This window comes from Cupressus sempervirens, chromosome 7 (genome assembly GCF_028749045.1).
Source record: "Cupressus sempervirens isolate cs-2001-9-10 chromosome 7, ASM2874904v1, whole genome shotgun sequence".
Lineage (NCBI taxonomy): Eukaryota > Viridiplantae > Streptophyta > Pinopsida > Cupressales > Cupressaceae > Cupressus > Cupressus sempervirens.
Genome location: NC_143124.1, coordinates 654,613,472 through 654,639,170, shown reverse-complemented (window position 1 = coordinate 654,639,170; position 25,699 = coordinate 654,613,472). Strand labels below are relative to the sequence as shown.

General features: G+C 36.7%; 2 protein-coding genes across 3 annotated transcripts in view; one reads left to right on the top strand and one right to left on the bottom strand.

The window, feature by feature from the left end:
- Positions 1 to 25,699, top strand: part of LOC149548367 (Transmembrane proteins 14C) — a 118,129-nt gene that overhangs the window by 48,267 nt on the left and 44,163 nt on the right. For both annotated transcript variants that reach the window (XM_089792452.1, XM_089792451.1), the window contains 2 exons: positions 21,716 to 21,762; positions 25,184 to 25,224. In XM_089792452.1, the coding sequence (XP_089648578.1) occupies positions 21,716 to 21,762; positions 25,184 to 25,224 (88 nt within the window). The remainder of the gene's footprint in view (positions 1 to 21,715; positions 21,763 to 25,183; positions 25,225 to 25,699) is intronic.
- LOC149548368 (uncharacterized) lies at positions 504 to 14,882 on the bottom strand. Its single transcript, XM_089793664.1, has 15 exons — positions 14,315 to 14,882; positions 12,022 to 12,706; positions 11,578 to 11,876; positions 11,038 to 11,435; positions 10,717 to 10,940; positions 10,419 to 10,606; positions 10,115 to 10,322; positions 8,794 to 9,052; positions 6,582 to 6,656; positions 6,234 to 6,334; positions 4,459 to 4,627; positions 3,667 to 3,792; positions 3,230 to 3,312; positions 2,854 to 2,927; positions 504 to 655 (listed from the first exon to the last, which is right to left on the bottom strand). The coding sequence occupies exons 1-15, from the start codon at positions 14,880 to 14,882 to the stop codon at positions 504 to 506; spliced, it is 3,609 nt and encodes a 1,202-aa protein (XP_089649790.1).

Sequence of the window (25,699 nt, the reverse complement as noted above, 5' to 3'; positions counted from 1 at the left end):
ACACCCCATATGCCACAACAGAACAGTGTAGTTGAATGTCGGAATAGGACAATCATCCAGATGGCTTGTTCCATGCTCGAACACAGACATGTTCCGAAGCAGTTTTGGGCAGAAGCAGTTAACATTGCAGTTTATCTGTTGAACCAGTCCCCCACAGTGGCGGCCAAAGGTAAAACGGAAGGGGCCTGGTCAGATCGCAAGCTCAGAATCAGTCACCTAAAGGTTTTTGGCTCTTTTGCTTTTGTTTGAATCCCTGATGCTTCACGCACCAAGTTGGATGCCAAGAGTCAGAAACTGATGCTTGCTGGATATAATAGTCTTCACAAAGCCTACCGCCTGATTGATGTTGAGACATCTCGTCTCATACACAGTCGTGATGTAGTCTTTGATGAGCAACGAGGACCATTCATGCTTGTTTCTCCTGTTCCTGATCCAACAGATCAACCTATGTAGGCTCATGATTTGGGAGTTTGGCTTCCGTTAGGTCCACTTGGTGGGAGGGCTCAAGTAGCTCCTGCAGCTCCAGTTCTTCCAGTGATACCTGTACAGACTCCTCCGGCTTCACCTGTACAGACTCCTCCGGCTTCTCCTGTAGGATCACCTTGCTTTGTAGATGCTTCACCTGAGTTTGATCCAGCTTCTTTTGATGAGGATCCTGTTGATCAAGCATCTCCTAGTAATACTGTTGGTCATTCTCCTATTTGGCCTAAGTGGTGGGCTAAGACACTTGCTGATCTTTGTGATGATGAGCTCATTAAAGGGAGAACTGCTCAAAAAAAGAGCAAAACTACAAATTCTGTTAAGTTTGCTCTTATGGCCAACATTCATAGTGTGTTTGAACCTCAAACATATTTCGAGGCTAAAGGAATTCCAGAGTGGGAATAGGCCATGGCATCTGAACATCAGAGCCTGTTGAAGAACACCTGGGTCCTTTCTGATCTTCCACCAGGGAAGAAACCCATTGGCTGCAAATGGGTCTACAAAATCAAATACAAATCAGATGGTACTTTGGATAAGTACAAAGCTTGTTTAGTGGCGAAGGGCTTTTCTTAGCGTTAGGGCATTGATTATGAGGAGACCTTTGCTCCTATTACAAAGATGGGCGCTATCAGATTAGTCATAGCCATGGCAGCACAGTTTGGCTAGAAGGTCCATCAGATGGACGTAAAGAGTGCTTTCCTGAATGGTGATCTCCATGAAGAGGTCTACATGACGCAACCTCTTGGTTTCAAGGTTGCTGGTAAAGACCATCAGGTTCTCAGATTGGTAAAAGCTCTCTATGGTTTGAAGCAGGTCCCTTGGGCATGGTACATCAAGATTGATAAGTACCTCAGTGATCAAGGCTTCAAGAGGAGTTCTTCAGACTCAAATCTGTACATCAAGACTATTGACAGTGACATCATCCTTCTGGTTATCTATGTGGATGATCTGATCATCACTGGCAGTTCGGCGTCTTTGATTCAGGGAATCAAATAGAACTTATGCCAGTCTTTTGATATGACTGACCTTGGAGTCATGCATTATTGCTTAGGTGTTGAAGTTTGGCAACAGTCTTCTGGTATATTCATCTCTCAATCCAAATATGCCTGGGCGCTGTTAGACAAATTTTGAATGTAGGATTGCAAACCTACATCTACACCCATGGAGAAAGGTCTCAAGTTATCAACAAAGTCTGATTCTCCTTCTGTTGATGATACTACATACAGACAACTAGTAGGCAGCCTCATCTACCTCTCTGCTATTAGGCCTGATATCAGCTTTGCAGTCAGCTATATTTTACGCTTTATGACAGCTCCTAAGGCTGATCATTGGATGGCAGCAAAGCGTGTGCTTTGTTATGTGAAGGGCACTTCAGATTATGGACTTTTGTACTCTTAGAGTTCTAATCCTAAACTCAGTGGGTTCACAGATTCAGATTGGGCAGGCTTTGTTGATGATAAAAAGTCAACATCTGGATATGTGTTCAGTTTGGGATCCGGTGCAATCACATGGACTAGCAAGAAGCAGCGGGCAGTTTCTCTCTCTTCTATAGAGGTTGAATATAGAGGGATTGTTAAGGCAGGATGTTAAGCTGTTTGGCTTCGTCGGATGCTTGGGGATATGCAGATGTCACCAGCAGGACCGACTACTTTGTTTGTTGATAACGAAGGCGTTATCAAGTTAGCACGGAATCCAGTCTTCCATGAACGAACCAAGCATGTGGATGTTCATTGTCATTACATACGACAACTGGTTGAAGACGGGACTATAGATTTGCAGTATGTTCCTACCACAGATTAGACTGCAAACATTTTCACCAAGCCTCTTGGTCTTGATAAGTTTGTCAAATTTAGAGGACAACTTGGTGTGTTTGATAGATTAACCATTAAGGGAGGGTATTACAATAATAGATAAGTCGTCTATTATTAGTTAATGGTTATTTTGTAAATATCTTAAGCTTTAGTTTGCTATTGTTTTTTGCTTTCTCTAGAATAGAATGTTTCTATTCGTTACGATGGTTTCTTAAGGAAACATCGTCTCATTCTTTTGTATAAATTGACCTCTGGGTCTCTGTTAATAACAAGCAAGTATTTACCAATTACCTCGTAATAGATTAATTTGTCAATACAGTTTGTAGGATACCCCCTAGTTTCCTTCCTCTTGACACGCTTCAGAAGTTTTCACTATTATAGCTGACCTGGAAATGTGGGAGAACTATAAAATCTCCAGATATATGGCTTGCTACGAGTCACCAGTTCCCAAACTATCTGAAATAAACTCCTTTCAGTTGACTAACAACAGTTGCTATGTTTGTACAAGTTTACAATGCCTTCGATTGCCCAGATTGCTTAAACAAGCTCAAGTTATCTCTACCTTCTAACAAGTCTTGTTCACAGTTCTCTTGCAAACTGCTGGTTATTTCTGCTGTTGTACTATTGCACAATACTCTGCAAAAAACGTTTACAACTCACGGCAAGTAGAAAGCAGTTAAACTTCACAGTTTTGAAAATAGAAGTGGGAGAAATAAACTACACATGGATCTTATCTCTCTTCGACATCAGATGGAAGTGTGACTCATCAGCGACTAAAATCATTTCATGAAAACTTTGTTGATTCAATTAGACTGTCATTTAACCTGCTGCTTATATCACTAGCAAGACAGATATATGAATAAAGCAGCAGGTAAAATGACAGTCTAATTGAACCAACAAAGCTTCAATGAAATGAGATTAGTTGCTGATGAGTTCACATTTCCAGCTGATTTCGAAGAGAGATAAGATCCCTGTGTAGTTTATTTCTCCCACTTCTATTTTCAAAACTGTTAAAGTTTGACTGCTTTTATTAAAGTCTTAGATTCATCTCAGATAAGCATATTAGTTTGTAACAGTAGTGCACCAACCTGATAACAACTGGACTTTGGAATTATTGACTTTGCAAGCTTCACTCCAAGCTCTGTATAACAGTTCAGCAATCCAGGGGGCCATGGTTTTTATTGTAATTTCTCAAACAATGATACCAGTGAATACACGTTATAATTCCCTATGTGGATGGTTAGGAGTAAGTCATTCCGACCAGTCTTGTTCGTCCAACCACAGCCATTGCGCCACAAGCGACTCCACTCCTTATATATATCGATGCACAGGAAATTGTATTCATGTGGTCTCAAAACATTCCATCACAACTCACATCAATAGCTTGATACTCTGCACAAAATAAGTCCAGGTAACGTCCATGACACTCATAAACTAGTGTTAGATTGACGTTGACTCCAGTCAGTTCTTCTTTATAAGCCAGTGAACAACGATAGAAAACCTGTGTGTTTCCAGACTTCAAAAAAAATCCCAGCGATGTAATGATCTTTCTTGACCCGTGCTTCCATTACATGATCTGCTAATATTTGTGGGTTTAAGGAAGAATATTGTCAGATAAGATAAGATAATGATATTAATGTCCGACAAAAGACCAACAAAAGGGTCCAAGGGACTGGAAGATACAACAGAGAGGAGAATCGACCCAGCAAGAACACCAAACGGTGTCCGGGAAAGAACTCCTGCTCTGTTAGCTCACACACCTGTCAATTCTCTCTGTTTAAACCTGTTCGGTACAACTGCAAGGACTCCAATACTGTAGAGAATCTTGGCGCATTGCTCACACAATGCCAATTCAGAACGAAATGCACAGAACCAAACTCATAATTTGCGCAACTCAACAATGATGAAAGTGTTAAGGAATTAACCTAGATAACCTACAGGTCTACGGGTGCAGATTGTGCCTAACTCTCATTGTCATATACTCCATTAAAAGGCATTTGTAATTACTTATACCTGCTCTAAAGGTGCCGGCAATCAGAGTGTAACAGGTTTTAGTTTTCTTTAACTAACCTTAGTTAGTATTAACTAATATCTATCCTATGGTCGCCGACTTTGGGTATACTAATTACTTGTTAATGCTAAGGGTGATGTCCCTTAAGGGACATACCCTCTGATATGGATATATAGGCGGGGCTGTGAAGGCAGTCTGGAGACACACAGCACACCTACAGTCTGATCTCCAAGTCTTCTTAGCCTCACGGGTTATCTGCAACATTTCAGTACTCCAGTTCGTACATATACCAGGATCTCCAGTTATCTCATCTGCATAATAAAACCTGAATATAAGTTTTATTGCCAAGGTTATTCCTGTGCCTATCTAGTCTTTGCATTTGAAGTCTGATCCTGTTATCAGAATCTGCAGAATATTGACAGAAAGTAACGCTCCTTCAGCAGAATAGCATATGCCAGTATCCCTAAAAAGAGTAGGTTTTAATTGTCATAGCAGCATGAATCTTCCACCCCGAAAATATTTACTAATGATCATTAAAACTTTGTGCTCAATATTATGCAAAAACTTCTGGAATGACCACTGCCTGAAGGGAGTTCTTAAAAAATGGCTCAAGTTGCATAATTAATAAACAGTTTTAAGAATATTCTCACAATGCTGAAGCTCTTCCTTCCTGTGCATTATTCTTGAGCATAATTTAAATATTAAACTTCTTTACTTATACGGGAGATGCCATTATACATAAACAAATGATTTAGGCTGATGATTTACAGACCTCACAATGATTGAATGAATGAATGAAAGATTTTAATAACATCCGTGAACCCAAAGCAGCCTTTGGGACCCACAAGACAAAAGACAAGCACCCCTACAAGATGAAAAAACATTAGGCCTTTTGGAGTTGTTTCTTTAAGTCTGCCCTGTAAGATCCCTGTCTAAGGATTTCGTTTCAATTCTTCAACGATTCTTAGAAGACTGAAAACTAAATCAGAACTTGGGTTGTTATACTTTAAGGAGTATAGCGCTTTCCATCCTCCTTGAATTCTTTTTGCTCTACAAGTTTCCCAGCTAAGCTGCTTGTCGAAATTGAACCCAAGGTACTTGTATTTGTCCGCCAACTCTAATGGGCTGCCATTGAAAAGAAAAGTGTTTTGCTGCCTCTTATTTCTTTTCAAAGAGAAAATCATCACCTTGGTGTTGCTAGTGTTCACCTACATCCCGACCACTTGACAGAAGGCCTCAAGCACCTTTAAGTGCTCCCTCAAACTATCCATAGTTTTAGCAATCAATATGAGGTCATTTGCATAAAGAAGCAACTTAATCATGTTTGTAGCCCGCTGAACCCCATCGCCATTCTTGTCTAGACATTCTTCTCATTTGTCAATATATAACCCAAACAAGGTTGGTGACAGGGGGCATCCCTGTTTGACCCCGATTGATTATTCAATATTCACGCAAGAACATGAATTACGATCCTAATTAAGAACCAACTATCTTGTTTTAGTTCCAATTAATTTAACCCACTTGAGTTATCATTACCCTCCATTTTTAAAAGTAGTTACTGCCAAGGCAACCTTTAATGAACATTATATAGCATTTCTTTACAGCGTGCAATATTCACCACTATCAATTTTAAACTCCTCATTTTTAATCTGCATTTCTAACTCGGTACTGTGCTTCAAACTCTGTGCGACTATTCCTGGTGTGAATGCCTCCATTCCAATCCTCGACAACACCGTCTATCTCTTTTGCGGTTTGTTTAGAAGCCTCTTTTAGGGATTAATAACCCGTTCTCTCAAGCTTTTAAGCAGCATACATTCAACATTGTAGTTCTTACTTGATGCCAATACTTGCCCGATGAGAATGATTGATAGGTAACTAAACTTGATCACTTGTGTGCACCAGGAGTTGTAATTTATTCAAATATTGAATACGACATCAATCCCAGTGTTGGGATTCTTAGTATTCCTTGTAAGCGGTTGTATTGTTTCCCAATATGTACATGGGAATCTTCTCCTTCAGAGCTATTTGCTTTCTACATACGATACTCAGTAAAATTACTAAAATATAATAAGTGCAATCCCTGTTCCAAAATAGGATCTTAAATAATTTTTCTGTCAACATCAGGAATGGCGGACATAAAAGTTCATTATTTTATCTCCAACTTGTACTGTTGTGCCCAGTAACCACGACAATACTTTTAATACAAAACTTCAAGTCTCACTATGGGCGTCAATGAAGTTTCATCACTGCAGAATATCTTGTATTTTTCTCTCTCATACAATCACTGTAACTTGTCCTGAATCGCTATATTGCAATTTTTCTGCAATGTTTCCTGCTTCCCCACCTTCAGTGGCCTGAAGAGTATTTTTTAAATCTTTGGTCAATTTCCAAAAAGATCTCTTCCATAAAGACAGAGAGATGACATGCATTGATAGCAGACAACCACTACCTCAGAAACGGCTTCACAACCTTGCATGAACAATCTGTGAAATCTTCACACCTTTGCGATAAACTCTGTACTGAGGCTATCTCTCAATCTTGATTGGATGAGCATCCAGTTTGATGGGTCTCAATAAAACCTCACTCTTAGTTTGTTTGCTACTTCAAAACTCATGGCCAGGTTGTAATCAAGCAGAATGAAAAAATCTTTTATTCACCAAGACAGAAATTATCTCAAAATTTTAAGATTCATTTTCTGTAAATTGATAACCCTGCAGGCTGGCAGAATTGATGCTCTGAATATACTGTAAAGTCTCAAATGGATATTTGCTCCCAATATCCTTGAATTAATTTTTCAAAATGGAAACAAATTGCTTATGCAATAAACTTTAGATTTGACTAGCAAATAAACAACAAATGCTCATATAGAATCTCAGAAATTTCAATTGTATTGTAATAATCAATAATACAATAACATGATCAACAAAGTTCATATAAATTCTTTAGAGTACATTATTGCATTACACATCAGCAACACAATAACAAATACCAAAAATCCCATCTTAAAGTCAGTATTACAGTCAGATTGAAACACTAAGAGAGAACCTGTAAATGCGGTGTAAATTCCGTCTTGAATCCTCCTCAGACCGGAACTAGGTTTGTGTCCGATTCACCAAGGAGAACTTGAGGGTTTCTGTCCTCAGAACCTGAATAGAAGCTGAAGCTTCCCAAATCTCACCAAGAGTTATTTGAAAACAATAGCCAAATCCAAGCTTATCCAAATGAATGAAGCTGTCTTTTAATGTTCGAAGTTGTGACCTTTCAACTCCTCCCTCCTGTCTTTTCGTCCTATCCCTCTGTCGTCTTTTTTTTGCCCACTATAATATTAAGTTGACCTATTTATAAATTTACTGTAATATCCCTTTCCAGATATTTTACTAAAAAGCCGTGATATAAACTTGCAGATTTAAATCCAACCAATATTCAATATAAAGTCCAGAATTTAAATAGATTTCTAATCAGCAGATTTACATACAATAAAACTCAGAAAAGCTTGTTTATTCCTCCAATATTCGGAAAGTACATATATTATCTAGGAGTTAACTCAGATAACCACCAAATGTGTTACTGTATTATACAACAGCAATACAATAACATGCAAATATCCAATGATCCAATCTTACAAACAATAAAAACAATTAGATTGACAAATGTAGATAAAACCTGTAAGAAGGCTAGGTTTGCATCCAACCTTCAAATGCTTCTTCAAGGGTTTGCATCCTCGAAGAAATAAAGCACCTTTTTTGTCCTTTAGTCACTTAAGTGAACATAGTACCTTTTAAAATAAAGTGACAAGTTAAATGAACATTAATAGTCACTTACTTAGTAAACCATATAATCATTAGGCATTAAAATAGCTGATCAAATGAATTCAGATAAGCACGTGCAATAGCTCGTTGGAAAGTTCTCGACGAGACGCTTCCAAACCAACACTGAGGTACCGAAAATACTGTGCTTTGTTTACTTACTAAAAATAGTAGGCATCTAGACAACCTGCCAAAACTGCTCTGATGGGTCTGAAATTGGAAATGCCTAGGCCAAACCTCAAACTGAACCCTGTAAAGAACCTTTTCGCCCTTGAAACCTAGGCAAAGTGAGTCGGCGACACAAAATTATAATGTCCCAGAAAAGGGGATATTACAAAGCCTCCCTTCTCAAAGATTGCTTGCCCTCAAGCAATCCGCTCATAGCTGCAGAAACCAAATGCCAGGATCTCATACTCGCCTTGAGAATGAGATTCTACTCCTCAGCCGATGTAACCCGGCATGCATCTTCCCAAATCCGGAATGGTGAAACAGTACAATAGGAATCGATGTGCCAAATAACTGAATGCCAGGATCCAAGGCTCACCATTAAGGGGCACCAATTGCCATGTGCTGCTGCCTTGTGTACCAATACCCTCAATCAGAATGAATGCCTCACTCCATGAGTGACCCTTTGAGTCTCTACTGTCAAGTGATGGTGGGAGCTCGGCAATATAACAATATCTACCTCAAGATGATAACGATCAAACTCTCCTCCTAGCTCCCTGATAAAAGGCAATACATAGGGATGCTCCCCTGGATCCCAAGTGAGAACTTGTGCACTATTTGAGATACCACTGACCAACTCTTGTAATATCTGCACCATTGTACCACTGTACCACTCTTGCAATATCTGTACCGATGACAATGCACCACTGTACCACTGTACCACTCTTGCAATATCTGTACCGATGACAATGATAGATCCGACCAATCCAACTCCACCACTGTATTACCCTGGTGAAAATGGAGTAATCCTAATCTCTGGAACTCTGATGTGTCAGAAGGTTGAAACACACGATCCTAATCTTTTGACTGTGTAACAACACAACATAATCCACCAGATGTAAGATACTATTAACACCTAGATACTTGATCACCCAATCAACATGATCCTGGATAAAGGGAAGAGTGGTTGGTGAATCACCAACATCATGAAGGCTAACATTGTCTTCAAGATACTGCTGAATAAAAAATGTAGACACCTCATGAGGAACATAGGATAATGTGTGTTCTCCCCATAGTTGGAAAACTCGCCAAATGCAAAAACTAGCCAAGCCCCCCAAAAGTTTAATCGGGAAAAACTCGGCAATTTAAAAAAAAAACTCGGGAAAAACTCAGGAACCTAAAAAACCACTGAAATTTAATTAAAAATACATTTATTTTGCAAAATTTAATGAGAAGATGCATCTAATAAGTTAATTAAAGACAATACAAAAGAAAGAAACAAAGTTTAGATATATATAAATGCATAATGCGTACAAAATTGCATTCTCATGCAAAATGCTCATGGTAGGAAGCAAAATAGTAAATTACTAAATAGTTTCAATCTGTCAAACTAGAAGTAAATACTAAAAGTCTAAATACATCAATACAATGTCAATCACATCTTCCTCTTTCCACTTGCACTAGCAGGAAAGCGAGGGGGTCTAGTCCTAGAAGAAGTGCCCCGCACTGGGATAGGGCGTGAGCTGCGTGACTGTGAACTTTGTGGCTGTGCCCCCTCGCTCGACGTCCCTACTGACTGGCTCGGCATCCTAGAAGAGGATGCATCTCCTCCTAATGGCAATGCCTGATCCTCGCCTGAATCATCATCATCCTCGTCCTCATCCTCAATGTCATCCATAGTGAACTGAAAATCAGTGTCAGCCTCCCCCTCCATGGCCTGCCTCTCCAAATCAGCGATCTCATCTGGTGTAAACAATGGACTTGGCTCCTGTGCTGTCCAATCAGAATAAGGATCTATCTCATCTAGATCAAGCGGACCAGGTAGTTCTAAGAGCTGTGACTTTCTTATGCGCAACTTAAGATTATAGTGCACATAAACAAGGTCATTAAGCCGTTCTTGAGTCATTCTGTTTTTTTTCTTTGTATGGATGGACTCAAATAAGCTCCAATTGCGCTCACAATGGGATGAGCTACAAGGTTGGGATAGGACTCTGAGAGCAAATTTCCTTAAATTGGGGGTATTGCCACCCCAACTTGCCCACCAAGCATCTGCAAAACAAAATTAAAAAAGTTATAAAGCAATAAAAAACAAAATCAGAAGCACAACTTATCAATTAGCAAAAGTTTTAAAGTTTGACGCTTTACCTGGTGCTTGAGTAGATCTTGCTCTCTTTGCTAGCATAGAAGAGAACAAAGGACCCCTTGATTCCACATAGATTTGTTGTTCGGTCACAATAAGGTCTCTCTCCTCTTCACTTGATATCATTCTCTCAATGCATTTAGAGAGACCTTCCATGACCTCTCCATTAGGATCTGAGTAGGAATCATCAGCTCTAAAACAAATAGAAAATGATATCAAGTCTTACTACACAACCTTAAAAAGTAAAGTAAAATAAAGACTTATTAAAATCCCAACTTCAAGGACAATCAATTATCATAGTACCTGAATTTGGGATTGAGGAAGTAGCTTGCTGCATGAATAGGTTGGTGGAGCATATTGTTCCACCTCCTATCAATTATTTCCCAAATGGGGTCAAATCTGAGACTGTCCCCGTGATAGTAACTTCTAATAGCCTCTTTCGCCCTATCCATGGCCTCATAAAGACCTCCCATTGGGGATTGCTGCCCATCACATGTGCGCAAGACTAGAACCAGGGGCAGAGACATCTACATTTGAAATTTGAAAAATACAAATTAGTTAATAACATAGTAAGTTATGAATTGAAAATGAAACTTGAATACACTAAAAATATAATGAAGTTACCTCCACAATCTCCTTAGCCTTTGCAAAAAAGCTATCATCAAAGACTATTCGTGCCACAGCTTCTCCTTCGGGCTTCTTTGAGTAAGGTGAAGCAACCCAATCAGCACACACAAACATTTGCTTCAAAGCCACTATGTGGTCAAGAATACTTTGCAACGTCAAGAAGACCGTTGCAAACCTTGTCATAGCAGGTCTCATCAAATCTTTGCCTTTAGTGGCTTTTCTCATCAAACTGAGAACCCATGGGTGATTATAGATATATTTCGTGACTCGCCTAGCATCTTCCACAACTGAACTCACCCAATCAAGTTTTCCTATGTCCTCCAAAAGAAGGTCAAGGACATGTGCTGCACAAGGTGACCAAAAAAGTGTGGGATGCCTCTCTTGGAGGATTCTACCTAAAAGATTAGCAAAAAATCAATAATCAGTAACAAACTTTCCATATTTAGTATTTACAAATTACATCAAATCTAAATTGAATAATACCATAGCATTACATTCATGATTCATATTGATTCAAATATAAAAAATTAAATCTACCTGCTGCCACATATGCTGCTGCATTATCTGTGATTATTTGCACCACATTCTCTATTCCCACCTCCATGACAACATTCTCCAACATTAAAGCCAATGTGGCTGCATTTTTCACTTTGTTGGAGGCATCGACAGATTTCCAAAACACCACATCATCTTTGCAAGCAATCAAGAAGTTAATAATGGTTCTACTTCTTCCATCTGTCCACCCATCAGATAAAATGGTGTAGCCATACTTCTTCCACTCTTTCTTTTGGTCTTCTATCAACAATCTTGCCCTACCAACCGCTTTGTCAAGCAACCTACAAAATTTAAGTGTAATATTAAATAAAGTGTAAGTGGTAGTAAAAAATTAGGAAATAAGTTATAACAATTAAGATTTAAAATATAACAATGAACTAAAGTGAATCTCAATTATTTACAATTACTAAATAGTAAAATACTAACCTTCCACTCATATCCTTGCGATTAGGCGGCTTGTACCCTTTGCCTGATATTGTCATTGCATTCACCATATTGACCCAATAGGGACTATCAGCGGCATTCATTGAGATATTGTTGAAAAACCAAAAATCAGCTGTTGCAATATCAGTTTGCTCATGCACCTCCTTAAACCATGCAGTGCCCTCTAATGATGGCTGTGCTCCAGGTGTGTTCCTAGGCACAAAATAACCACCTATCCCTGATGGGGATCTGGATGGTGATGATGAAGAAGTAGGAGATGTAGAAGAAGTGGAACCGGTAAAAGAGAAATTTTGTTTGCGGATCCGTGGGCCACGAAGAGATCCTGGTATGTTCTCAAGTGCTTCTTCTTCCTCTTGCATATCAAAAGGAGCTCCTTCAGATTCAGCTATGGCTGCCCTCATAGCTATTTTTGCCCTCTCCCTATTCAATTTTTTCTCTTCAGCAGCTGCAAGTAGGGCATGGATGAATCTTTTTTCTTCATCAGTTACCTTGAGACAAGGATTTGAGTCATGTTTCTTTATGCCTGCAAGGTGGTATTTGAGGCGGTTTATGCCTCCAGAAATAATTCTCTCACAGGGAATGCATATCACCTTCCCAATATCATTTGGATTTGGAGCTTCATAGGCATACCGCCATGCCATATCTCTTGCATTTTTAGGCCGATTGCCTATATATCCAGATGGGCATGGTGTTTGTGGCCACTCTTCTTGTGGGTTTGTCATTTTTTTAATGGTTGACCGCTGCCCTACACATAAATATATAGAGAAATGAATAAACAAAGTTAGAACTTAGAAGCTAGGGTTTCAAATGATTCAAACTTCAAACTTGAACCATATCCTTAGCAAACAACAAACTTCAACCATATCCTTAGAAGCTAGGGTTTCAAATGATCCAAAATGATTTTAAATGATTTGAAAACATTTACGAAAAACAACAAAAACAAAAGAACATTTGTTATAAAACTATAAAAAGTTTTCAAACTATGATAAGATGAACATACCTGGAAAGAAATTTGTCTTCTAAAATCGGTTAGGATCCTCTACAATCCACTCAAATCCGCCTTGAATCACTTGCAATCAGCCAAGAATGCCTCCAAACCTTCTTCTCTTCACTCCTCAAGGTTCTAAACAATGCAAATACAAGAAAGAATGAGAAAAAACACACTCACTGCCGCTTAAATCCGTCACAGGCCGCGTTCACCAGTAAATCGCGAGTTTTTGCCGAGTACTCGTCAATTACTCGGCGAGTTTTTACCAGATTGCCGAGTTTTTAAATTGGCGAGTTAACTGGAAAACTCGCCGAGTTTTCCATCTATGGTTCTCCCCACTCATCTGCAAATAACTCACTGACCCTTGAAGGCCAATTAGAATTAGTGAAAATACTACTAACACACGCAGGCAAGTCACTGATAGCTAGAATATAGCAACAAGTAAAATCACCAATCAACAAGTAGGCCGTGGCCATCTCATGAGAGCTGGGTGATAAAACTCTGGGTAAGCTGAAAAATCCCTTAGAGTATGCTAAGGATAAATTTGAACTTCCTACTCCACCATAAGTACTCTCACTCATGTCAAGGTCTTCATAAAAGGAAGGTTCACCATTACTTGAAATTTCTAAATTATACTCGTGGTATCACTAACCATGTGTTCATGTGAAAATGTACAGTTGCTGTCATAAAATTCAGAATTTTCAGACTCATCAACTTGCTGGTCCATAGAATTTTTCTCATCATGGAAAGTCTCAAATGGAAAACACGCAATTGAATTACATTGTTTGCCTTCCCATCTACCCACTTTATGAATTTTTTCAATGATTTGTGTGATTTCTTGTGCCCTTGAACGACTGTTATCTTCTTCATAAATGGCTGCCCCACTCGTTTGATTTTCAGCTTTGTGGATGGAATAATGTGTTAAGCTCAATTGAAGGCATAGCTCATCTACCTCACTCTCCTTGTCCCTTCCAAATTATATTGTTAGATCTTTATCCATTAATAGTTGCAAGTACTCATATTTTATCATTTTCAGAGTTTCAAAAATAGTATGTAAAAGAGGACTTGTGACACCACATACATTCCCATGCCTCTCCTCTATCACAATCTTCCGCATAAGATCCTCAATCAAATTGGAAGAATCATCCATCCTTGTCAACGCTTGGACAATCTTGTCCTCTTTGACCAAAAACATATCCAATAAGTCAAGGAGTGATAATGGTTTTTGACCATCTTTTGCAAACACAAGTGGGCTGTTCTCCATAGAATTTTTTGATTTTTCATCACCTAGGGGAACAACATTTTTATATATATCCTCGAACTCAACGTGTGCTAGATCATCTATTCGGCCAAAATTGCGGTCCATTTGCTCCTCAAAATTTGATATAATTTCCAGCTTGGTATCACCATAAAATTCATCCAAGTTAATTTCCATGTCACCAAATAAGATGCTGGAGTTGCCAACGTTGGTGGTTTGGTCAACTCTACTACATGGGCCATTAACCTGCTCATCAAAAGGACTAGTGTAAACAGCTCTATAAGATACTTCTGTCTCCCAATTACCTGTTAGTATACTTGTGCCATTATTAGTACTACTGTCAAGTTGATTGATATCTTCCCTATGCAAATCTCTGTAACTGTCCTTTGCAAGGAGATCTCGAGCCAATTCATAGTATTTGTTTCTTATCATATCTGGCTTGTTTTGCAACTCTAGCTGAAAGTCCACATAATTAATGAAAGGAAATTCTTTTTGAAGCTTTGACGGGAATCTCTTATAATCATTGTACAATCTCCTTACTTCAGTTTTACTTTCATAAGGATCTTTGACTTTCCCTGAGCTCTTCACTTCTTTCATCATTACGGATATATCTTTCCAGCATGCCAAGCTATTGTATTTGCATATCTGCTGTAGGTGGAATCTTCAACCTTGCTTCTCAACAGTTATCCTGATACCATTGTAAAAATCTTTACTAATTCCGACCCCTTGAGTTCTGATCTAGAACTGAGGTATTTTATCAAACAGTTATCATGCAATCTCAATCCCTTCAGTAGACATACATGCTGTAAAAACTGAACTATTGCTTATCGATTCAAATGCTGTAATGATCTCCAACTGTTCTGATTTTTAAATTCTAACACTGCTGAGATAGATTCACTCTAGAATATAAATAACCAAAAATGTATTCGGATTTTGAATGCAGAATAATAAGTTAAGAGAACTATCAATACTGTGTCCTTGATATCACCATGTGCGGCAGGCACAACCAAACTTAACTATATTGCAATATGAAACAATGAATGTTGAGGAAATCCATACACTACAGATATTTTTCCAGAATATTATAACAGTATTCTAAATCACAGGCATGAAAGAAGAACCTGTATCAAGAAGACGGTTTAAAAATGATCCTGGTCCCTTTCACGTTTCTACATCTGATATCACATATTCCATTGCTAGTGTGAAACGATTTGATGGACGTGGCCAAGGTATTGTGAGCTTATGTTGTTGTGTTATAACCACACTTTGCCGTACCTCCTCTTGGATGAGTTTCTAATCACGTGTGCTATTGTAGATGGAAACCGTGCCTTTCTAAGACTTTCGCATACTCTTCAGAATGGTGTCAACCACTACTAGAGGACTGCCGCAATCCACGCCGTGACTGTGGATTTGACTGTTAGTGCCATACCGATATGTTTCCTTAGCCGACTGTTCATCAATTCCTACTCATTTCCACTTGCTGCCGTGAGTTGAACTAATGGACAGTTCTGCAAATGAAGGTGTGATACGTCTTCCTCTAGACGCTCAACTAGCTGCTGCTACCCATGGTGCCTTTATCTTGCAAACCTCTGTGCTATGTGTACTCCCATAACTCTCCGAACATTCTGAGATTGCCGCCACCCTCTTGCCGTAGTCTGGGAATGTTTGGACTACTAAATGAGTCCCGTGTAACTTGTTTCCTCTGGGCGATTGGAAGTCTATTGGTGGATAACTCTAGTACTCTGCGGCTCCAATTAAACCTTCTACCAATCACAGATTCCAATGATGTCCTTCCAACAAAGTGTGAGCTTCTGTCTGAACTTGTTCTCTTGCCACGGTGACTGACCTTCCTCTTGCCACTGTGGGAGGACCACCGAATAACAAGACTCGGCTGGGAGTGATGATATTTGCAGAGACGACTGATCTTGGGAAATACACGACTTCAACCTATCGTTAATTACTCCAAACTGTTTGCAATGTTAATGACGCCCTTTCTTAGAGAAGTCTCCCACCATATTTCCTATGCCCAAATGATGTACTGAAAATCTCCCATGTGAGCTCCACAAAATGCAAATGCTATATATAAAAAAAAAATCCAGTATTTCGACTGCATCCGGGGCCCTTCTTATTGCACGAAAAATAGACAAAATGGCTGACATGTTATCCCTCTCATCTTTCCTACCACCATTACTCCAATCTTGGGAGATTAAAACTTGAAGGAATAAAAACAACTGCCTAACAAAAGGTTCGTAAGCTTCTGCATTTTCAGCATTAGTTCCTGACAGAACTTTTGGATGATGTCCAAGAACGTGGACCAAGTAAGCAAGAACATATTCTGGGTAAACAACAAGTGCTGCCCCTTCCCCTTGCACGGATCTAGATGTTTGGCATAGTCGAGCTTCACGATGGTAACTATCAACAAACTCCTCAAGATATTTTTTGCATCTGCTTGAATATCTTATACAACATCTGACGCAGCCAATGCAAAGGCACAAGCATACTTGTTCCCAATTGTATGGTCCCTAAGGCACTTCTGAACCTTATTTAAGAATTGTTGATGGACATGAAATGATCCTGTACTTCTAATATTCTCGAAATCTCTCCAGACTGTTATAAATATTGCTATTATTGAACTTCACAGGTTGGCAACACCTTTGGCTCTGACACCACTGTAATATCCCTTTCTGGATATTTTACTAAAAACCCGTGATATAAACTTGCAGATTTAAATCCGAACAGTAAACCAATATTCAATATAAAGACCAGAATTTAAATCGATTTCTAATCAGTAGATTTACATACAATAAAACTCAGAAAAGCTTGTTTATTCCTCCAATATTTAGAAAGTACATATATAAACTAGGAGTTAACTCAGATAACCACCAATGCGTTACTGTATTATACAACAGCAATACAATAACATGCAAATATCCAAATGATCCAATCTTACAAATAGTAAAACAGTTAGATTGGCAAATGTAGATAAAACCTGTAAGAAGGTCAAGTTTGCATCCAACCTTCAAATGCGTCTTCAAGGGTTTGCGTCCTTGAAGAAATAACCAGCAACTGTTTCCAGCTCCTAGATTAATATTTGTTTTAAATATTATAATCTTCATTCCTTCCCATGTGGAGCCTATTGTACCTTTATCACTTTTCCCAATGTGATGCACGCTCTTTTAAGCAATGTGGGATAAAGCACCTTTTTTGTCCTTTAGTCACTTAAGTGAACATAGTACCTTTTAAAATAAAGTGACAAGTTAAATGAACATTAATAGTCACTTAGTCAGTAAACCATATAATCATCAGGCATTAAAATAGCTCCTGACCAAATGAACTCAGATAAGCACGTGCAATAACTCGTTGGAAAGCTCTCGGTGAGACGCTTCCAAACCAACATTGAGGTACCGAAAATACTGTGCTCTGTTTTACTTACTAATAATAGTAAGCATCCAGTCAACCTGCCAAAACTACTTTGATGGATCTGAAACTGGAAATGCCTAGGCCAAACCTTGAACTAAACCCTGTAAAGAACCTTTTCGTCCCTGAAATCTAGGTGAAGTGAGCCAACGACACAGAATTATAATTTTCCAGAAAAAGGGGATATTACATTTACATTGTGCTCTCGTAAGTCAATTTTAATATTACATGAATGTTTATCAATTTCCTAATGCCCCAAAAGGGGAAAATTACGAAAGAGATTTGACTTCTTGTTGTGTAGTACTTAAGTGTACTAGCATTTGCATGCTTTGTCCATGCAACAATGAACTGATAGGAGATTGCATACAAAATAAATCAATAATGTTGCATATAAGAAATTAAAAAAAAATACTAAAATTATTATGAATTATACCTAATATAAAATAAATTATTAATATTAATGCTTAGAAATAAATTATTAAAATAAATGCTTAGAAATTCTACTTAAATCTTAAAATGTATGAAATAAGGTCAAAAGAGAAGAAATAAGGAGAAAAAATAAGAATGTACATAACAAATTTTAAACAGAAAAATAATAAATTTAATATAAATTATAGCAAATGCAAAAATAATAAAATTACAAATATAAAATCTACTAAATAAACATATTATTAGTAATTTTATTTTTCATATAATATAATATAAAATATAATTATATAATAATTTATAAATTTGTAAAACTAATTTTTTTTACTAAAGATATAAGAAATAATTCATTATATGCAATTTAAAATATCTATTATCATTATTCAATTTTTTAAAACATTTAACTTTTAAAACAATTCAATTATTTTTTAAGGAGAGCTTTGTGTGGTTTTGTAAAGTCATAAAGGAAATAATTATCATCAAGCTGACAACTATGAAGAATATGTGGCAAATTATAATTGAAAAAACTTTTGAACATGTTAAATCTAAGATAAAAAGTTTTTCTTAGTTTAAATATTTTGAAAGCCATAATTTTCTCATTAGAAAGTTTCACATACTTTTTTTTAAATTTCAAAGAGAAAAAAAGTTTCCTTAGTGTATTCTATAACAAAATCTTATTCATTTTATGATTTTAATTCTATAAAATGATAAGAAAATTGAATGAAATAAGATTTCAGAAAATTTACCTACATAATATTTAATTTGACAAATAATCTTAAAACTTGTGTATAACAATAATATAAATAATTACATCTAAATACACTACGCAACGAATGTTATAATGTATCTTCTAACATTAAATTTCAACCAATTTTTTTTTCTTATACTTCGTGACATCATACATTGACACCTATGTGGATTTGAGGATAAATTGAAGAGTACAAATTTTAGATTATAAAAAGGCAATCTATTTTTTATATAACAATTTTAGTATTTCTTATTAGAAGCTAATAAGCTTATATTTATTCATTTTCAGCTCTAACATAACTAATAATAGATAAGTACCTATGGCAGAAAATACAGGAGCCATTAGTCCAAAAAAATAGTGAATATTTTATTATTGATACATCAATAGTGAATCAATTTTAGCAAAAGCCCCTCTATTGATCCTATTACATAGCCAAGACAACAAGATTCTCAGAAAGGTGAGTGAGAAAGGTGTAATCCATCACACAATCCAATACAGGTGTTTTGATTTGGCAAATATTAGAATACTCCTGGATTATTTGGCATTGAGACATGAATAAATAACAACAGCGATTCCAGGTCAACAAAAGTCCCTGCTCAAAGGATAGAATCATAGTCCACTGATCTTCCCCAGAAAGAGATGATTTTCACATGAAATATCATTGGAAGGCACTAATTATCGTTGGTAAGAAATAAATTTCCTTCCCTATGCATGTGATGTTGTCACAGTATCTAACCCCACAAAATTATATATCTTTTTAGTTAGCCAAGTCAACAAATTTTTCAGACGATGTTGTCAGAGTATCTAACCCCACAAAATTAATGATCTTATTAGTTAGCCAAGTCAACAAAATTTTCAGAACATATATTTCAAGCTTGATTAAAATATATTTGAAGCACTGACAAATATTTAAATAATGATGAATGAGACGTAATCCATCTAACAAAACAATATCTGCATCTTGTTTGGCAAATGAGGATACCCCTGGATATAACCAGCAACCATGATCATCACATATAATCTAAATGTAAGGATTGAATATGATAATACTACTGGAATGTTTGGTAAAAAGAACACAGAAAATACTTCTGGAGTGTTTGATAAAGAACACAATCTAAATAGAATACTTCTAGAGTGTTAGGTAAAGAATATGATCTAAATTTGAGAATACTCCTGGAATTTTTAGTATTGGGAAATTTGGCAGTAATAATATTTTTTAATGTTTGACTTCTCTATGCCTAGTCGAGCCATCTGCAACAGAAGAAAATACAGTTTCATGCATCCAAAATATCCTTCGGTATCCTACATATGATAAATTGGTATACCTATAGTTCCTTATACATAAACAGAGTACAATGTGAGCTAGAGATTTTAAAGTTTAGAAAAATTTAGATCCATAAACTTTAAGCTTCTGATAAGCTTTCAACATGTGGCTTATGCCCCGCTAATGTATGGAAGATAAAATCGACAATATTAGCCTTCCACAAAAACATTCAAGCTCAATTTTTAACATAATCTTGAAAAAATCGACAAAATAATAATATACAGAACCATTTTGCAGGTATGTGCAGAATGGTTCTGTAGCTTTGGATTTTTCCTGCCCTTCCAATTTTGATTTTTCCCAATTGTTTACAATTTAAAATTTTCAATGAGAAAACACGATGATAGAAGATACTAAAAAACTTGTTTCCAAAAAAATAGGGATAAGAATGGGAATAAAAGGTAACTTCCAAATTAATAGGATAAAAAGCAAAAGTGATTTTCATAGTCAGAAAATTAAAACCACCACAAAGAGGCTGACAATTATCCGGCAAGTAAATACAATTTCAGGGAGCAAAATTCCCACAAATAGCCTATCGGCTAAAAAAAGACTTTCTAGAATATTTCTTTTACTTTTCACTTTTTTTGTATTTGATAAAATCTCACAATTCAATTTGTACTAAATATTAAATAACTGAAGCATTAAAAGGACTGTAAATCCAACATGAAACTCAAAATATTGAAAACATTGCTCTGTTTTCCCACTGCAGCATCTATCATGTACAAGATGTATTTTAATATGATCTTGTATCAAGAAAGGACGATTCTCCTGTTTTATCAAGGCTTCTGTTTCTATGCTTTTGTATCTTGCCTTTACTTGAAAAGTAATTTTAAAAGTCTTTATTTGGCTTTTGCACCAAGTATAAAGAGTAAGACATAAGTGTATGTTCAAATTGAACATTTTCAGTGTTGTACTATTCCTTTGTGTCATTTTGTGGGGCATGAAGACATTGAAGACATTGAATTTAAAGGATATTATACAGAGCATGTTGTAGAGTTGATTATCTGCACTCAACTTGAAATAAAAGTAACAAATCTGCCCATTTCAGCCTAATGTTTCTGGAGTTTGTGAACTCTAAACCAGTACAGTTGTAGCATTTTATCCAATTTGGCTGCATACACATGTTTTATTAACAGAGGCAGATTCTAGTGTCACTGTATCTCATATTTCTATGTTGTTACTGTAATAGTTATTGACCTTTTTGAAAGTTTTTTGTTTTTTTAAACAATAGTAGGTTGACTATAGTGACATTGGAATTTAGTTTGTCCTTTCCTCTTTAGGGTATGTGAGTTGGTCTTCTAATCTTCTACATGGTGAAAATTCCTTAATGCAAGTGAATAATTTATGGTGTTTTAATTGGAAAAATGGTCTGTTGTATGTGGATATAGAATTGAGCTTTTACTTTTTGGATTGTATGCTTTTATATTTTGATTCCTTCTGAGAAAGGGATAATATATATGCTTTGTTGTACTTCATTTTTGTATTTAACTGGAGGTTCTCAATGGATATTGTTTACAGCTGTTGCTCTCATTATATTTGTAAGGGAGATTCGAGTACTTTTCCAGGTAGAGACTTCCTTCTCTATAGTAATTTGGGTGTTACTAATCTCTATTTTCTCATTAGTATTTAGGATGCAGAGAATGTTTTGCCAAATTCCTTGATTTTCTAAAGAAAGTCTATGAAATTTTAATATCTTTTTTTGTCATATATTGGAAAGAACCACTGTTACAAATTCCCGAGTTCTGTCAATTGATTAAATCTATTTACAGTTTATGCATAGTCCTTTATAAAGCATGGTAAGTGCCTGTGCTATATAAGCAGTGGTAGATTGGCAGGCTGACTGAGTAGATTTCAGTTGGTAAAATTGCATGCTATTAGCATATATACTCACTATGATTGTGTTATTTTCTTTACTGTTAGACCTTACAGCTTGTTATCTATTTGGCTTCTCATTTTGTATTATGCAGACAAATTAGTCCTGACAAAATGATAGTGTTTCAAAATTCGACATTAGGTATTCTGAGCATACCATGGGCCTATACAGAATCTCTCTGGTTTAATCATGTAGATAATCCGTTCCTTTAATTTTTCATGGATTCCATGCAAGTCATGATTACCACTATTTGTAAGGCCCTCCTACCCTTGTAAGGCTGCCTTTATGAGTATGGAAAGGTACACATGAACGTTTACTTGCTCATGTGCTAGTGCTAGAGACTCTTGAGTGATTCTTTTTAGCTTCCCAAAAAGGCCTATTTGATTTCTTATGGCCTTAAGATACATTTTCAGCCTTTCAGGTCATATCCTTATGGCTCTGATGGTTGTTTTTACAGTTGATTCATTTGGATTTTGATTTTCTCTTAATTCAGGTTCTGCATCTTGCAAGGGTAGGGGTAGCATCTAATTTATGGACAAGCATTACAAGCTTCTAGTTTCAGGTGCCTTTGAGTGACATTAATCTGCACTGCTCATTAATACACTAAATGAATTCTCATGCGAGTTGTGATCAATGCACACACTCCCTGATTCAATAGGTATCATAACAAACTTTTATGCTTGTGACAAGCATCACAATCAAAGACATTCATGTATATGTTAAGTATTTCAATCCTTTGGGCCTAAAATAAATGACAAGTAAATATGCAAATAATTGCCAGGTGGTTTTGGAGCTCATCTTAATACGTTTCAAGACCTTGATATAATTAACAATCATAATACATTATGGGTTGACCCGAATCATTTTGAATCAAAGACATCTAAAAAGGTTAAGAATGGGGTTTAATTAAAACCTCTGCCTGGCCTACTACATGCTGACCTGAACCCGTGTGCTGATTTCCATCATTGTGAACACTTATCTGCAACTAAACTGAAATGAACCAGGAAGCTTGGGCAAGTGTCTGAGTTTATTGGAATGAAAGCTTTTGACCAGAATACTGTCATAATTCAGAATTTGAGTCCAAGAGCCACTTTTTGAGTGAATGTGAATGGAATGGTGAAATAGTTTGGACAAATCAATGTATACACAAAGCCTGATGAAATGTGGGGGTAGAATCTTGTAAATTTACCAATCTGTTTGAACATCGATTTGATCAAATTCAAAAAAATTTAGCATCATAGGAAGTATTTAGAGGCAAATTCACAAAGGAAGCTTTGTTAACGTTTCAACTTTTGGGTTGAAAAAGGGTTTGCAAGGGCACTTGAAGATCCCAAATGTGCCAAAGTACAAAGGTCCATTAAACAAAACAAAATGTTGGTCTGCTGACTGAAAACTGATTTGGAAGAAGCCTTTAAAGTTTAGACAGCGGTGAGAGAAAAGGACGATCAAGATTGCACCAAGTGGATTTGACCCAATCCGTGAGCTGTTTCGTGGAGGGTTATTTTTTTAAAATCCAAAGATGAGGTATCTACAGTATGTATTCTTAGAAGAAGCCTATTCCAAACTGTCTTTAGAAAGGTTGAACATGACTGAGCAATCCACCATCTTCACTGAAATTTTCTCCAAAAGAAGGATTTCTAAAAGAATATATTCCTCATCACATAATTTGTTAAAATAAAAAATGAGATCTTTTGGCATCCTTAAATGGTTTCTTTTCAATGTAATGTTTACTTTGCTGAAAATTTGGATCACCCCTAGAAGCCAGTGTCGCCTTTTGATGCCGTAACCAATATCAGGGAGAGATTTGAGAATTTTAGACTAGTTGGAGACAGGCAGAAAACACTGCAGTCATGTGAGATTGCACGAGTCTCTCAACTCTACATAGATCTCTCTGTTGCCTTCTTCAATTGTGGGCAGTTTGCGGACACCATTGAAAGCCTAATGTTCAATCTGTGCTTTTATATCTAAGAGGACACAGATCATTTCAAAGTAATGTGCTTCTTTAGGTTGACATCTTGAAGCGAGCACAATTTGCAATTCTTGTCCTTTTGAGTTATATGATGTCTATTCTGACTAGCAATGGTGGTGTGAGAACAATTTGTTCAAACCAAGCACGAATCTAAGTTTTGTGACCTGTAGACTGCTAATAAGTCACAGTTTAAGATAAAGTCATCACAATTATTATAATATGCTCTAATTTTTTATGAAGTGCAAACACAATCCACCCATCCATAGGAAAGCAATCCTTCAAATTCCCGTCCACTTTGGGGAACCCTATAGTTCCCACCCCACTAGCAGGGTTGGGTGGGGATTACAATGGTGGGTAGGAGAACCGATGATCCCCACCTGCTGAGAGGAAGAAAGAAATTACATGACTGTCCATGGATGACCAAATATGTTAACAGGACTCAAGGGAACAGCAATTGGCAATAAATGTCCTTGTTAATTGTCTGATCTTGTAACTGTGAAATCTGAGCCTTGTGAGAAGGGTATGGTGAATGTATCCAGTCTTGAAATATAAATTTAATGTTAGATGCTTCCGTGAATCATATCCTTGAGAATTGTTCAATTGACAAATTTTGTTACAGTAGTAATATTGGGAGAGAATGCCATTTAGCCAATTCTTAGAGCATCCAAATCTAAGCTACGATAATCATCTTCAGAAAAAGAAGTATAATGATATAAAAAAGTTCAGACTGGTAGGAATTTCCCTTATAGAGTTAGTTTGATGCATTTTGTAGTTTACCCCATTAATTAGCTCCTCTACAAATCCAAGGAAAATAAATATGCTTATAATATGTCTTCTCTGGAAGCAGCTTGTTGGAAGCATTTTTGAGAAGACTGACACAGATTTACTTTGCAAAAGAGAACACCAAATCTTCCATAATAAAGTTTATGATAGTGGTATCTTTTGGTGGTGCCATTTGAATTGCCTAGTAGAGGTCATATGCTTTCTAATGACGTATGGTTTTACTTATACTGCACCATGCTTGTGCATTGCTTTTAACTTGGCAACAGTATGCGAGTGTGTAGTATTTTCTTTATTAGACTAAAAAATATGTCAAAAATAATAACGTCTTTGATGCTTATGTAAACACGTTCTGTTCTTGCAGAGACCAGCTTTGTTTCCTGCTGGTTTTATGTCTTTTGTCAGGTATATTTTACTTATTCTTATTCTCACTTTAAAGTTATCTACACTCAATATATATGTTGATTAAATGAGGCCACATAAAGATCATCTTTTCTTTACTGTAAGCTTGACTTCAGTAAGTTTCATTGGTTAGAAAACATCTATTTGACTGTATGCTCCTTAATTTAGTTACCACATGCTAAACATCTTTTATAGAAGAATCCACGTAAAAGAGCTAGAGTAGGTATTTTTTAAACGTTGGTTGCCTTTTTAAAAGTTTAGCATGTTGGAATTGTGGCTTATCTATCTTCTATTACGGTTGTAAGTAATCAGATTTATAAACAGAAATATATCAGTAACAACATTAGCAACTGGACAAAAACAACATTGGAAAACAGTGCATGCAATAATAGGCAGACATATTAAAAATGGACACTAAGGAATGGAAATCATCCAGATTATGGTAAAGCACTTGGCATATCTTCTAGACATTGTGTGG